The 13,186-nt window shown below is 45.2% G+C and overlaps 1 protein-coding gene across 7 annotated transcripts in view; it reads right to left on the bottom strand.

Moving 5' to 3' along the window:
* Positions 1–5,687: 5,687 nt before the first annotated feature.
* The window catches only part of LOC104050570 (cytochrome c oxidase assembly factor 1 homolog), a 55,311-nt gene continuing 47,812 nt past the window's right edge, over positions 5,688–13,186 (bottom strand). For all 7 annotated transcript variants that reach the window (XM_064443841.1, XM_064443846.1, XM_064443842.1 and 4 more), the window contains 3 exons: positions 10,687–10,838; positions 8,698–8,774; positions 5,688–6,020 (listed from right to left, as the gene is read on the bottom strand). In XM_064443841.1, coding sequence (XP_064299911.1) covers positions 5,924–6,020; positions 8,698–8,774; positions 10,687–10,838 — 326 coding nt within the window. In that variant the 3' untranslated portion in view covers positions 5,688–5,923. The remainder of the gene's footprint in view (positions 6,021–8,697; positions 8,775–10,686; positions 10,839–13,186) is intronic.

Raw genomic sequence — 13,186 nt, 5'->3', positions numbered from 1 at the left:
CCTTCATAACACTGGGAGTGTGGCTGCTCTCTGCTTGAATGCAGGAAGCTGAAAGGAATGGGAGTGATGGTGGTCTCAGAAATGGCTGGAGAAGTTAGTTCTATGTCTTTTCTAGGGTTCTGATGCAACACGAACTACACCTATGGGCGGGGTAGGTCCGGTTAGGTACAAAATGCAAATAAAAATTAACTGCCCATTCTCCTGGTTGTGCTGGCAGGGGGTGGGGGAAGGTGGGCCTTGCACCAGGTGATGCCATGGCTTCAGATCTCTCTTGGATGTTCCAGGTGCTGTTCCTGGAAGACAGTTCAACACTTCAAAGAAATAGTGCCAGTTCATTGTACTTCTGATAAGGTGTTTATTGTTTCAGGAACTTTACAATAAATGAAATTGTTTTCTGAACAGCTGATGGGTCTTTCGTTCTTCACACATTGGGAAACACTTTAAAACAGAATTTTTTTTTAAAAAAGAAACCATAATCTTTGTTCAGGGCAGGATTACTGGTTTGAAACAGAATTCCAAAAGCTATGCTAGTTTGTCCAGTGCAGGGTGACTGTGTGATGACTGGAATCAACTGCAAAGGGGAAGGGCAGCGCTGTATTGCAAACTACTGCAACTTAACCTCTTCTGTGGCCGGTGACTGTACGCCTTCATGCTTGGCTTTGAATATGAGCTGGAAATACATTGCTGGAACTGGGTTGCAATATGCTAGATGGAGTCTCCTGTTCAAAGGCCCTTGCTTTTCTCCAAGGACTTCGGTAAAGTTACTTTTCTCAACACCCATATAACAGGATTACGGATCTTGTAGTTTTCTGAATTACACATTTGTTCAATTAGTGCACCAAATACAAAATTCAGCCAGTCTTTTCCACTCTAAAGCAATATGCTCACACTGTAGAGATCTTCACAATACAGCATTTACAGATGTTGGATTAAGCTGTCATTGGGATTAAACTCACATTATCTACGTAAATCTGGCTGGGTTTTTTCCTTGGTGTACACTGAACCTAGAAATATATTGCCATTAAACTTAGGATTGTTATTTTAGAAGTCTGGCAGGTGGGAAATGACCTTCCTAAAGATGTGGGGTTGGAAGGATGGTATTTGAATGCCAGTGAACGGTGTGCAATGTAGGACAGCTGTGTATGCAGGACAGGGTGGAGCAGAGGCAAATCAGCATTAATCCAGGTTCGACAAATCATGCTGAAACATTTGCTTCAAAGCTGTGAAACTTGAATATCCCCTCCAAGGTGTGCTGTGTCCGGAATGGTGTTATTTGCCTGATGTGACTTCCTGTGGGGGAAGTCAGAGCATCAACCAGATGCTGGGTGAGAAAAGTATTTCCTCTTCTAACACTGTTTAATTTCATTAATTGTTCCTGTCACGAGAGAGCTGACAACTGTATAGCTCTGTAAAAGTAAAATATTTTGGTTCCATAAAAATACAGCCTGGAAGCAGGAAGAAAAAGTTCATATGAGTGTGATGAAAATCTCTCAATTAGGAAAAGGTTAGGATTTGCCAAAGTGAAGCAGAGAGTTAGGACAACAGTTACTGCAGAAGCAGGAGAGGAAAGGGAACTTGACCACTTGAAGGGATCATCTTTTTTCCTGTAAACACAGCATGTAATTGCATTGAGTCTTTGCTTGCTTGTGCAATCAGAATCGCAGCTGAGCTGGTGGTGTGTTGAAATCAATGTACCCCATCCCTTCAGTTACTTTGTAACCCGTGTCCAGACTGAATTACACAGGTGCCTTTTAACTAAACCTTACTGGAAAATCTCCTGAGGTGTTGGGGGGTCACCTTACCGACCACCACCTTCCAGTAGCACCCTGTGAGATCCAGCTTGTCTGGGTGCTGGATGGAAGGTCTTGTCATGGGCCTTATTAAGCCACGAGAGGCAAAGGCTGTCTCTCAGAAGGTATTGAATAAAGGCGCCTGCTTCTAAATCCTCTAGGAAAGCAAATTAACAGAAACTGCATTAGATTGGTCAAGAAATGACAGGATTCTAGTGTTTTTATGTACTTGGTGCTGCATAAAAGGTGTTCAGCCAGGTGTCATGCGTCTTCCAAAGTAACACCAAGAATGTGACAGGTCTCCATCGCTGCTGGTGTTACAAGTCTGCCTGGGCCATGCTGCAGGGAACTGTGTAGCAAATTTTGCAGAAAACATGCAGGAAAATGATTTTGCTTTGACAAGGAGACAAGACGCAGGCGAATGGTGGGAAGAGAAGTGGATGCATCCTCATTTCTAAATGGGAGGTGAATCCCAATGACTAATGTTCCCTGTCCAATGCAAGACATTTGCCCAAGCTAGGAAGCGAACTACATTGGACAAAAACGTATTAGTACCTAGAGAAACATACTCAAAAGGGAACACATCAGCCTGCTCAGCCTTTATGAAGCTAATCCTTTTAAGACAACTGGTTTTATGTAGCCCTTGTGTGCTAGCCGAATCTAACTCAAATAGGTGCAAGCATTGTAAGAGTCTGCTAAGCAATATTTGTTGTTCTTCAGTTGTAAATTAAGTTCTTGCCCTAAACAGCCTGACAGTTTCCTTGAGGGTGATGCCTGCCTGGCAGAAGCTATTAAAGTCAAACTAGAGAGTAAGAAACAAACATGCAATCCAGCAAAGGTCATGAAGATGATGGCTGTTTTAACCACACCAACACCTGGAAATGGAACTATGCAAATTTTCAAGCCAATTTAAAATAAATTATTTAACATACTGAGAATGATTAAGATGATTAAAGGATTGCAGCACCTGTCAACAAGGCTGAGAGACTGGGGACTGTCAGCCTGGAGAAGAGGTGGCTTGGGAGGGATCTTAGTGTGTATAAATACCTGTGGGGGAAGAGCCAGGTTCTTGTCAGTGGTGCCCAGTGGCAGGACAAGAGGCCATGGGCACACAGTGAAACACAGGAAACTTTGTTTAAGCATAAAAAAAAGCTGCTTTTATTATTATTATGAGAGTGGTTGAACAGTGGTATAGCTTGCCCATAGGTTGTGGAGTCTCTGTCCTTGGTGATCTTCAAAACCTGACCGGATGCAGCGCCAGGCAATCCACTCTAGTTGACCCTGTTGTGAGTGAGGCAGCTGGACCAGACAGTCTCCAGAGGCTCCTCCTGACCTTAACTGTTCTGTGATTAGAAAAGAATGACTATCTAAAGGAGTTTAGCTGGTTTTTTAGAGTCTTTTATCAAAACATTAATATTTTCTCAATAAAAATTAAATGGTTCTCCAGACTGGTGTTTAGTGACATGCAACATAATAAAATTACAATTAGTTAGTGCTTCAATGACCTAATGAAGTTAAATGCAACCTAATCTGCTCCAGCATACTTTAGTGGAAAAGACTGCAAGGGGAAGAGGGGAGCCTGGGTGCCCAAGTGCCCTCTTGAAGTTATTTGGGCTTTCAGCAGCTGCTAGTGGTTTTGAGACCTTTGCATTCCCCGTTTTCCTGGCATGCTCCAGCTCTCTTGGCTGCACCTGTGTCCTCCCTGAAAGCAGCCGCTGGGGTGTATTTAATAGGAGCCACATGGCCAAAGTAGCTTGGCACTGAACACACCAGCTTGCTGCTTTTTTCTCTCTTTGAATAGGTGCATCTTATAAGAGCTCAAACACAGAAAGGAAGTGGCTTCTGAGGCTCTTCAAGGTCAAGAAGTAAGAAATTCTGTGTTCACTGATTATTAAGTAGTAAAACAAAAGTAGGGATTTTAATGTGACTTTTCTCTTGTCCCACCGCAGTGGTCTGCTGGCTTCCAGCTGCTGCTTTCCTCCTCCTTCACGTTTTAAAGATTTGACTTAGAGAAACATTGGTATGATACAATGATACTGCCCGTTCTCACAGGGTGGGTACGATGATCAGGAGTGCCTACAGTTAAAGGGGTGCTCTGCTAGGTCTGTTGTGTCAAAGTGAGAGATGGAATCTCCTCACAAGCTCTGCTTCCCACAAGCAAGGTAATAAAACCTCTGGTGTTGCTGGTAAAGTTTGCATGGCGATATCTCCATCGGGCTTTGGATAACCAGGGTTAGAGCCAGGCCAGGCAGTGGTATTGTGGTGCAGCAATTTGTGAAGCCCGACCAGGGACACTGTGTGTGCTGGCTCAAGAGACCGGAGGGTGGTGAGCACGCATTGTGCCGCAGGCTGGACTGGCTGTGGCTAGGTTTCCCAGAACCTTGCACACCTTGCAGTTGCTGCAGGCCCCAGGCTTACTAAGCACACAGCAGTGACAAAGGGGATGTGTACAGCACTGTGTGCTAGATACTCCCAGCACAGACAGAGGGAGGGACTGAATGGGCTGGGGTGGCTCACCACAGCTTCTTTGGAGATTGGTAATGAGTCAAAGCTGCAGCCAGGGAAGTGGTAATTGGTGGATGTGAAATGCTTGATTCAGCTTGTCCTTGTCAACTGTTTGATCCCCCACCAAACTTCTTCAGTGACCAAAAGCCAGAGTTGACCAAACTCTGAGCCACTGGGTGGCCAGGAGATCTCCACACCTCCCAGGTGGCTTTCTTGCTAGGTGGGCTGCAGTAGTGTAAGACTCATGGTTTTAAATCACACAGTTTCTATACTGTTTTGTGAAAACAGATAGCAGTGATTTCAATATTCCATTTGCTTTGGCATTTGCTCTTCAGACTTCTTCAGAAGCCACCTCACGCAGTTTGCTGGGCCACTGCTGAGCAGGAAAATGCTTGCTAGTTTAAAAGCAATTCTTTGCTCCGGCTCTCCCTTCTCTATTTAATACGCATTGCTCTGTAAAAGCTTTGTGTTGCCAGAATTGGATGTTGACATAGAGGGTGTTAAAAAAGGGAATCGAGTTGGCCTTTCACTAGCTGCATCTTGATTAACCTGCTCCGTTACGATAAATCCAAGATACTCTTTCTTCCAGATGTTCTTAGTGGCTTGCGTATTACTTCAAGGCACGAAGGCAGGACAGTTACTTTTGTCACTTCAGCATCTCAGACTGCGCCTTAGGCTTTGCAGTTTGGTAGAACGTGCAATTGGGGGCAGGAGGGAATTGGGATTTTTGCTTAGTCCTCAACTTGCTCCTGGTGACAGGCAGTTCTCTACCTCTGTTGGTTGAGCTTGCTGCACTGACAGAAACAAGGCACAATCAAATCTCTTGTTGCAGTCTGACTGAACCAGGGCAGTATTTTGCCTGTCCTGCATCTCCTGAGTGTTTTCTTCCCTAGGCAGAAGTGGGAGAGTGAGGTTGTTCTCCCGAACTTGTGTCAGGCAGTGCTCGTGTGAAGCAGTGGCTTCTTCTGTTCTACTGACCTTCCACATAAGCAATGAGACCAGCAAGCCCCTCTTCCTGGAATTCATAAGTTATGATGGGTGGCCTCCACTACCTCATGAGCTTTTTAATGATAACGGTGAGGGTGCAAATCTACCTAATGTGCAACTTATTGATTAGCAGTGGAGGGGGTTGCTGCTGAGCGTCACCTTCACTGCTTTGTCCCTCCTGCTTTAGGTAACACATTGTTGAGACATGGGGGAAAACCAAAGCAGCAAGGGAATCACTTTGAGAAGCTGACTTAATCCTCCTAGCCATGAGAGAGCAGCCCAACTCTCCTGACTTTGGTCTGCAATTGTAGAAAAGTTCAATTTCCTGGCAGTTTGTATATTTATTTCAAATTCATAATACCAGCACACACAGGGCATAACACATGACTTCTCTGGAACAGCAAGTCTTTTGCAAGTTATTTATTTTTGGCTTCTGCTGAACGCATGAATAAACCAGCAAAAGAAAAAAAATTACAATTATGACAATGATGAGGTCAATCTTAGAAAATTGTCTTGAGAGCACCCACTTAAGTGAAATTGTCACTTGTGACAACTCCATACATTCACAGACACAGCAGGATGCAATCGATTAATGGCTCCTTCGGCTCAGTGGGAGGTGGAGAAACAGCTGCCTTTGATTTTTAGCCTTCTTGCACACCAATGCTTTCCACCGGGGAGTGGTAAACTGGAATATTCTGACCATCCCGCAGTTTCAGGGTGACATCCTGAAGGCACCAGCTGACACAAACCAAAAGATATTTTTAACTTGTTTCAATCACTTTTAATATAGTAGTAAAGTCAGTGTAGAAACAGCTGGCACAGAGAAACAAATAATTCCATGCATTCATTGCTCTTAAAAATACTCTCAAGTGTTTTAAAGCTTGGTTTGCGAGTGCCAGCTTCTGAAAGCTGTTTTCCCTAATAGCGTAGTGCAGCCCAGATTTAAAGATATGGGATGTGTGTTCCTATTTGTTGCAACCAAATAAAATCCTGCCAGCTATTTTTAGACAGGACATTCCTCCCCCTGGCATGACCCAATGCCTTTCTTCCTCTCCATCCTGTGGGTGCATTCCTTGCTCTGCTCCTCTCCAGCCTTGGAGCCAGAGTGTGTTGCTAAGGAATTATCCTGGCTTGGAGGAGTTTGAGCACTGTGCGATCACTCAATGTGACTGCCGAAACCCTCACGGGGTACGAAGGTGGTTACTCAAAGGAGAGGGAAAACTGCATTTACTGGAGTCTGAGAGGAAGCCTTTTCCTTCCTCTAAGCTCTGCTCCAAACCCACTTCTCTGAGACTGGTCGTGCTGCTCTTACAGCTGGTAAGGGCTGTTATTTCAGGATCCTAAGACAGGATTTTTTCCAAAAGCTCCTAGCACTCGCCCCGCTCTGCTTTTCCTGGAGTCAGTGCTGAGTACATACAATTAGGTAATTAGGCTGCCGCAACTCTGTGCGATGGATCTGCAGCAGGGCTCGTCCCTCATCAGTCTTCTGCCTCCATCCAACCCAGGACAAGCAACTGCCTCATTTAAAACAGTGCTTGAAGGAGCAACTGGTCTCTCCCCTCAGCATGGCCTGGGGCCTCAGCCCTTCCCTCTGTTTGCTTCAGGGCAGGCAAGCATCACTGTGCACGACTGGTGCCTTGGCCACCCTTGCCTCTGGGCACCCTCCCCACCCCTGCGCTGCCTGCACCTGAGCGAGTGCTTCCTCCCAGGTCCAAACCATCTCACACGCTCCCAATTTCCCTTCTTTTCAGTTGCCCTCTTTTTTTAATAACTACATAAATAAATAACCCCTGATGGACCGACTGCTCACTCCGAGTCTGAAGCAGTTCAGTAGCTTGGGAGCCTCAAGTCCTTTTGCAGAGAGAGCTCACCTCCTGGTGCCGTTTTACTGGGTCTGTATAGGTCTGGTTGCCTGTAGGTCTCCACTGCAAGCAAGCGCCCACAGGCATGCTCTGCAGAGCCCCTCCAGGATGGCCTGCTTACACTTTTGTTATTTCTCTCAGAGTTTTCAGGAGCTCCTCTTTATGGAGCAGATGGGAACAACCCCTTTTAGTTCCTCAGCTGGGTACAAGGACACTAAGTCCTGCCTAGCCCTGAGTGGAGCTGTGCGCAGGACCCCACACGTAAGCCAAGAGGGTTGAGTCTGGCAGATCTGTCTGCCACAAACCCTTTGCAGAAGATGCTTTTTTTTCCTTCTTCCCCTCTTAAGCTTGCAGATTGAACCGCATGGAAAGCTCATTTTAAAACAAAACTCCAAGACAGGTGTATGCATTTCAATTACTGCCATAGTTTAACATCTTGCAATCTTCAGTTATCCTCACAGTAACTCAGTGAAACAGGAGGGAGCTGTTATTTCCCTCCATTTGTGAGGAGGGGATGAGGAATGAGGAGATCAGAGCCCAGGTGCTCAGGGAAGCATAGGTGTGCAAGGAAGGTGGCTGGTGGCCTCTGGGGGTATCTCTGGTCACTAGGGAGGAGGCCAGGTCTGGCCCTGAGCCTCTCAAGTCCCAGCATAGTGCCTTCCTCCCATCATTTTTCACCTTACTTCCTATAGCTGTTCAGAAGAGAAATATAGTAAGTCATGCTCATCTAATTATGAAAAGTAAACATTACCATATGGCTGGTGGCAGCCAAGCAAAAATAGTGTAGCTTTGGATTTCTAAATAGAGCTAACAGACGTGCCTAACAAACTCTGCAAACAAGTACATGTGAGGAAGTTTGCATCTAATGAAATTTCCTCTTTTGCAATGGAAGATGGCCTTTGAATTCACGTAGTAATTCTTTGCTCAGTTCTAGGAATTGGTTTACCCTTGACAAGAGAGGCCCTCAGGCTTCAGGAATACAAAAATATAAAGTTGTTGCTATATGATGTGAAGTCAGAGCATCCTTCTACCATAATATATCTATTCTAGCACTTTTTTAACAATAAAGACTGTGTTTATTGGATAGCTTGAAAAAAATCCTACATAATTTTTAGCTCACTTTGATAGGCTCTGCTGTAATGTGTAAGATAATTCCCCCTACTGCAATACATACTAGACTACTGCTATGACCGCTCTTCAACAGCCTTGCACCTTCCTGGGGAAGAGAGGTGGGAGGGGACAATATGTTGCCTTGGCTCACAGTATTTGTATACATACTGAGCTATAGTTGGTAGAATACATTTCACACAAATGAATGGCTCCTGTTGTTCTGTTTGTATTCATAGGGATGAATTCAATACATTTCTCAACTAATTTACATCTTTGTCATAATGACGGTAATAACCTTTCATTCACAAGACTTTTAGACATGAATTTTCTCTTCCTTTGTGTGCATGATCTCAGCAACACGGGTGACTAAAGCAAATATCCTGCTCCACTCTTTCCTCCTACCACTTCTCTCCCTGCATCTATATGTTTCTGCCAGTACGCACCATTGACGGGAGTGGTCCATCTCTGAGTTAATGTAGAGGTACCCCGCTGATTTTGTTCCAGATACTGGTAATTTTATCTGCCGATGTAAAAGTATGTTAAAGATTCAGTGAAACGTTACTGAAATGGACATTTACTCCTTCTACAATTGAAGACACAACACCTCCTTTTAAACACTTTTTTTTAAAACATATTTCAGAGTTTCACGAAGCTTTTCAAATGGCTAATGTGCATGGCTATACAAGTATGCCTGCTGTGCCACACATTAATCTTTTTCTGCTGAAAGAATGTACTGTTTTACAGCTGCAGCCCCCAGGGAAAACCACTCTGAAATATTTATGAGCAAACACCTTTTTTCACCAGAATGCATGGCAATCCAGAGGTGACCTGCACCATGCTAGAACTTCCCATGGCCATAACAAGGCTGTAGGTTGAGATCCTCTACAAATCAGTCCGTTAACATGCACTGAGGCAATGAGATGCTCAATGATTTTTCTGTGTCACAAATTCTACCACTCAGTTGTTTAACAGACAAAGCTAGGAGCTGCAGCATTGACCACAGCTAATTGCACTCGGTCTAACATTTGAATGAAAGAAATGTCTCAAGTATAGCATTTGCTGGTGGTACTGCAATCACAAAGGGAAAATGCCAGGGGTTCTCCTACTGGCTCAGTAGGCAGGAGCCGGGGATGTTGTGGAGTCAGTAAAGTGACCTCTGATATAAACATTAATGATGATTAACTACTTTATTTCATGAGAACATGAATGCTCATAAGCATGAAAAAGCGGAGAAGAAAGTTGGTGGTTTGTGTCCTAGGTTAGGTCAGCAGAAGGCAGGGTTTGACTTCACCCTAAGTCACCCAAGTAATCAGCATTCTTAAAAGATGATACATGAAAACATCAGTGGGACAGGTTCTCTTCTCCTTTTCAATCAGCATAAGAGGTTGTGCTTTTTTTCCCACATTTTTGACCTTAGTCATGTTGCCTTGCAGGATCTCTAAAATCTGGGAAACGGGGAAATTATTTGGCCCGGGGTATCACATGGATGAAGCCTGGCTGGAGTAAGATGGAAAGTGGAATTTTATGACAGTTGGTTAAAGGTTGATTTTTTTCCTCTTGCCCTGACAGCCCCGCTCCTTCACTGCACCATCTGCCCCATTCCTCACTGCCCTTGCTTGGTCCACAGGACTCAAAACTAGTCACCAGGACAAACAAGATGATTCAAATGTGATGAGATCTCTCAGTGAGTTGCCCAGAGAGGTCACAAGGGACATTTTACGTCACCAGCAAAACCAGAGCAAAACAACCTGGATTAAGGGGTAAGAACACTGCTGGAAAGTCCTCTTCAGGCAGCACCCCAGAGCTGAAGTGGACTTGTGTTTGCGAGGTTTGCCATGCCCCAGCCCTGGACTGATGCAAGGCAGCCTTGTGCAATACTTCAGCACCCAGCGTGGCATTCTCCATTCGCTGCGTAACCCCAGTGCTCAGCCCCATACCAGGCAGCTGTCCTCCGTGGCACAGACTTACAGGTGCTTTTAAAAACCCCACCATTTGTGTTGTACCACAGCATAGCTGGTGAGCAGCTATAGACCTCTGTTCTGAATAAAGCTTTAAATACTACCGTGGGATGTATCTGGAGAGAAAAGGGAGGCAGCTGCTATTTTAAAGATGGATCTTGATACGTTTCCGAAAATAATTTTGTGGCTTACAGTAGCAGGAGGGGGATCAACTGACTTGGGAGGTCCCTTGGCATTCTGTGATGTGCCCATACAGCACAACATGAAGATGCCACTCTTGCTCTTTCTAGTCCCTTACATTAGAGCATAGATTTATGCTCTGGAAATCCATTCCTCTTCCAAATCAACTGGCATCCCACCCTACTGCCTTCCAGTGCCCCAAGTCACTCATGACCTGCTGAAAATTTCTGAGCTAATCTCTTGTCACCTGGTGCCTTGGGAAGCCACCTTGTGGCACCACCTCCCCAGTATTACCTGTGCTCTTTCTGTGTCCACACGATTACTCCCATCTGTCAGTCGGATGTTGTGAACCTTAAGAGGTGGGGCACCCAGGGCTTCCAGGGCATCAGGGTTGCTGTTCAATTGCTCCAAACCCTGCTGATAATACTGGGTCCTGGCAAAACTCTCTAGGTGAGAGAAACAGGGTAGTGAGGAGACTGTCACTTAAAATCAAAACATAAGTTAAAAAAAAAAAAGAAAGAGACATTTCCTGCAAACTACCACACCCCCCCTGAAAAACACTCTGAAACTATTAATTAGGAGAAATCTGGCTAAAGGAGGAAACACACCCTTACATCAGAAAAACAGTGCTGACTTGTAACGTTATTCAGCTCACTTAAGTGAAGAGGGCTCTGAATATAGCCTGTTCCACACTGATATACAGTTCGGCTTATGGCTGTGTCTCCCTGCCTTTCATATGTTTGTATATCACATTTAAGGAACAACAACAAAAAATAGCATAATGATGACTATCTGAAAATGTTCTGAATGTAATTGAATTTTTTTTAAAGAAGGTACAGAAAATACTTTAAGAATGAAGAATATTTTGCAGACGTTGGTGTGAGACAGGAACAGCTGCTGCTGGGAAACTTGCTGTGGTCTTGATAAAGCTTTTCAAGTGGCAGCCATGAAGCTGCGACTCTACCGACAGATGCGTTAAAAAGGCGGCACAAAGAAGCGCCATTAGAGTTAATGGCCAAGCAGCAACAATAGCTCTGTAGGCTGGATGCTGCAATGTTGGCATATGGAGGACAAATGTAGCAAATTGTTACTTCTCAATGTCTGGTCACCATGCATAGCTGGGAAATGCTGTCCATTGGTGACCACTGCACAGTGCAGAGCTGTGAGCCTGGAAATGTGCCGACCCTCCTTATAGAGGCAGAGACTTGCTTATAAACAGTTCTAAGGCCGCCTGATGAGATTTCTAGATGTGCGCCATGCCTGCCTAACTTCACTCTCTTGACATCACGAAGGGCAGAGTTAAGCTAAGAGTGTGCATGTGTGAAAATCCTACTCTGGCAACTTCGCTCTCGCCTTCTAAAGAGTTTAAAACAAGGTGTAAGGTTTGCTTCCCAGTCTCTTGCCTGTTGGTATTACTCTTGGAGTGTGAGACAGAAGGACGCTGCCCTCTCTTTCTAATTAGCGGCATCCCCTGTGAGCAGGCAGCATCCAGTTGGCATAGAAACAGCTTTGCTAGGCTGCAGCCTGTGCTGGTCCTCCCCGCCCCCCTGGGCCATCCCAAGGAGCTCTAGCGAAAGGGATTGCAGCATGCCAGCCCTTTATTTCTTACGGATCATGGCAAGCAGCCACCCAGACCGCATTAAAAGTATGTTGTGTTCATCCTGCAGGTTGTAGGGGAAACGGGTTTGAGTTTCCTGGTGCTCCTTCTCAGCTGTTCCTTGTTAGGATCTCATGTTTTGGACATAAAATGCCTGACTGATTTGTTTGTCCATGAGTTTTCAGTAGGAGAGCTGAAAGGATGCTGGGGTCAGCTGGGGAGACTGCTCCCATGAGGAGGGTGTGGAGGTGAAGAGACTGAGTATAAAAAAGATCACCTGAGTGTTCGTGCAAGCTTTCACAGAAACCTCGCACATGTAAACTTCCCTTCAGCCTGAAAGAAAGGGAAGGAAGCACCCCTCCCCCCTGCTCCCACCCCTACCAAAGCCACTTGCTCCTCTCAGGTCCCAATATGTGTCTGTTCCATGCACTGGGATAGCAGAAGGAACTGGGATAACTCCGGGCATGGCCAAGGGAGGATAGGTCCCAGTGTGGCTCCCCTGTCTGTTGGAGGCTACAGAAGGACACATTCCGCAGCAGAAAGTGGCCTTTCAACAGCCCAGTTGGCTTGTCACTGAGCGATCAGACAGCTACTTGGTGGCCACAAATATTGCAACAGAGCAAGAAGTAGCCATCGCGTTGTGCCACTTGATTGCACAGCTAAGTGATGCAGGGAATGAGTCCTTTGACTTTCTGTATAGCACAGGGGGGGTGACTTTTTTTTTTCCCCAGAGATTTCTAGATAACAATGCTGAAGCTGAAAATTAAAAAATGCTAATGTCCTTGTTAAAGCCAGATTCCATATTTTAAAGCGTAAGAGGATCATATATCTGTCATGCATTCCAAACCTTGAGGGCATGAGCTGCCTACAATTAAAGCCTGCTTTCCAGCTTGTCTGATTTGTTATTAATACGTGTAAAATGAAGGGGAGGTTTCAGAGTTTATCTGAGGGCTGGAGAAACAGGCCTGGCTACACTTTTCTGGCAGCATCCGCTGATATAAGGGTAGGTGAAAAGCAATATCATTTGACAGCACCAGCAAGGGAGAGGCATAGGGCCAAGAGGCCTATAGCACCCCCGAGAGAGGGGCAAAGCCTATTTCTGGTCTGATCTAAGTATCTAGAAACAATTCTAGAAAACAATAAATGTCTATCATTTGGACTAACAATCTGGATTCTTGGCCAAATACATGTAGCAAC

This window comes from Phalacrocorax carbo, chromosome 2 (assembly GCF_963921805.1).
Source record: "Phalacrocorax carbo chromosome 2, bPhaCar2.1, whole genome shotgun sequence".
NCBI lineage: Eukaryota > Metazoa > Chordata > Aves > Suliformes > Phalacrocoracidae > Phalacrocorax > Phalacrocorax carbo.
The sequence above is the reverse complement of the archived record's forward strand: the minus strand, read 5'-3'. Positions and strand labels throughout refer to the sequence as shown.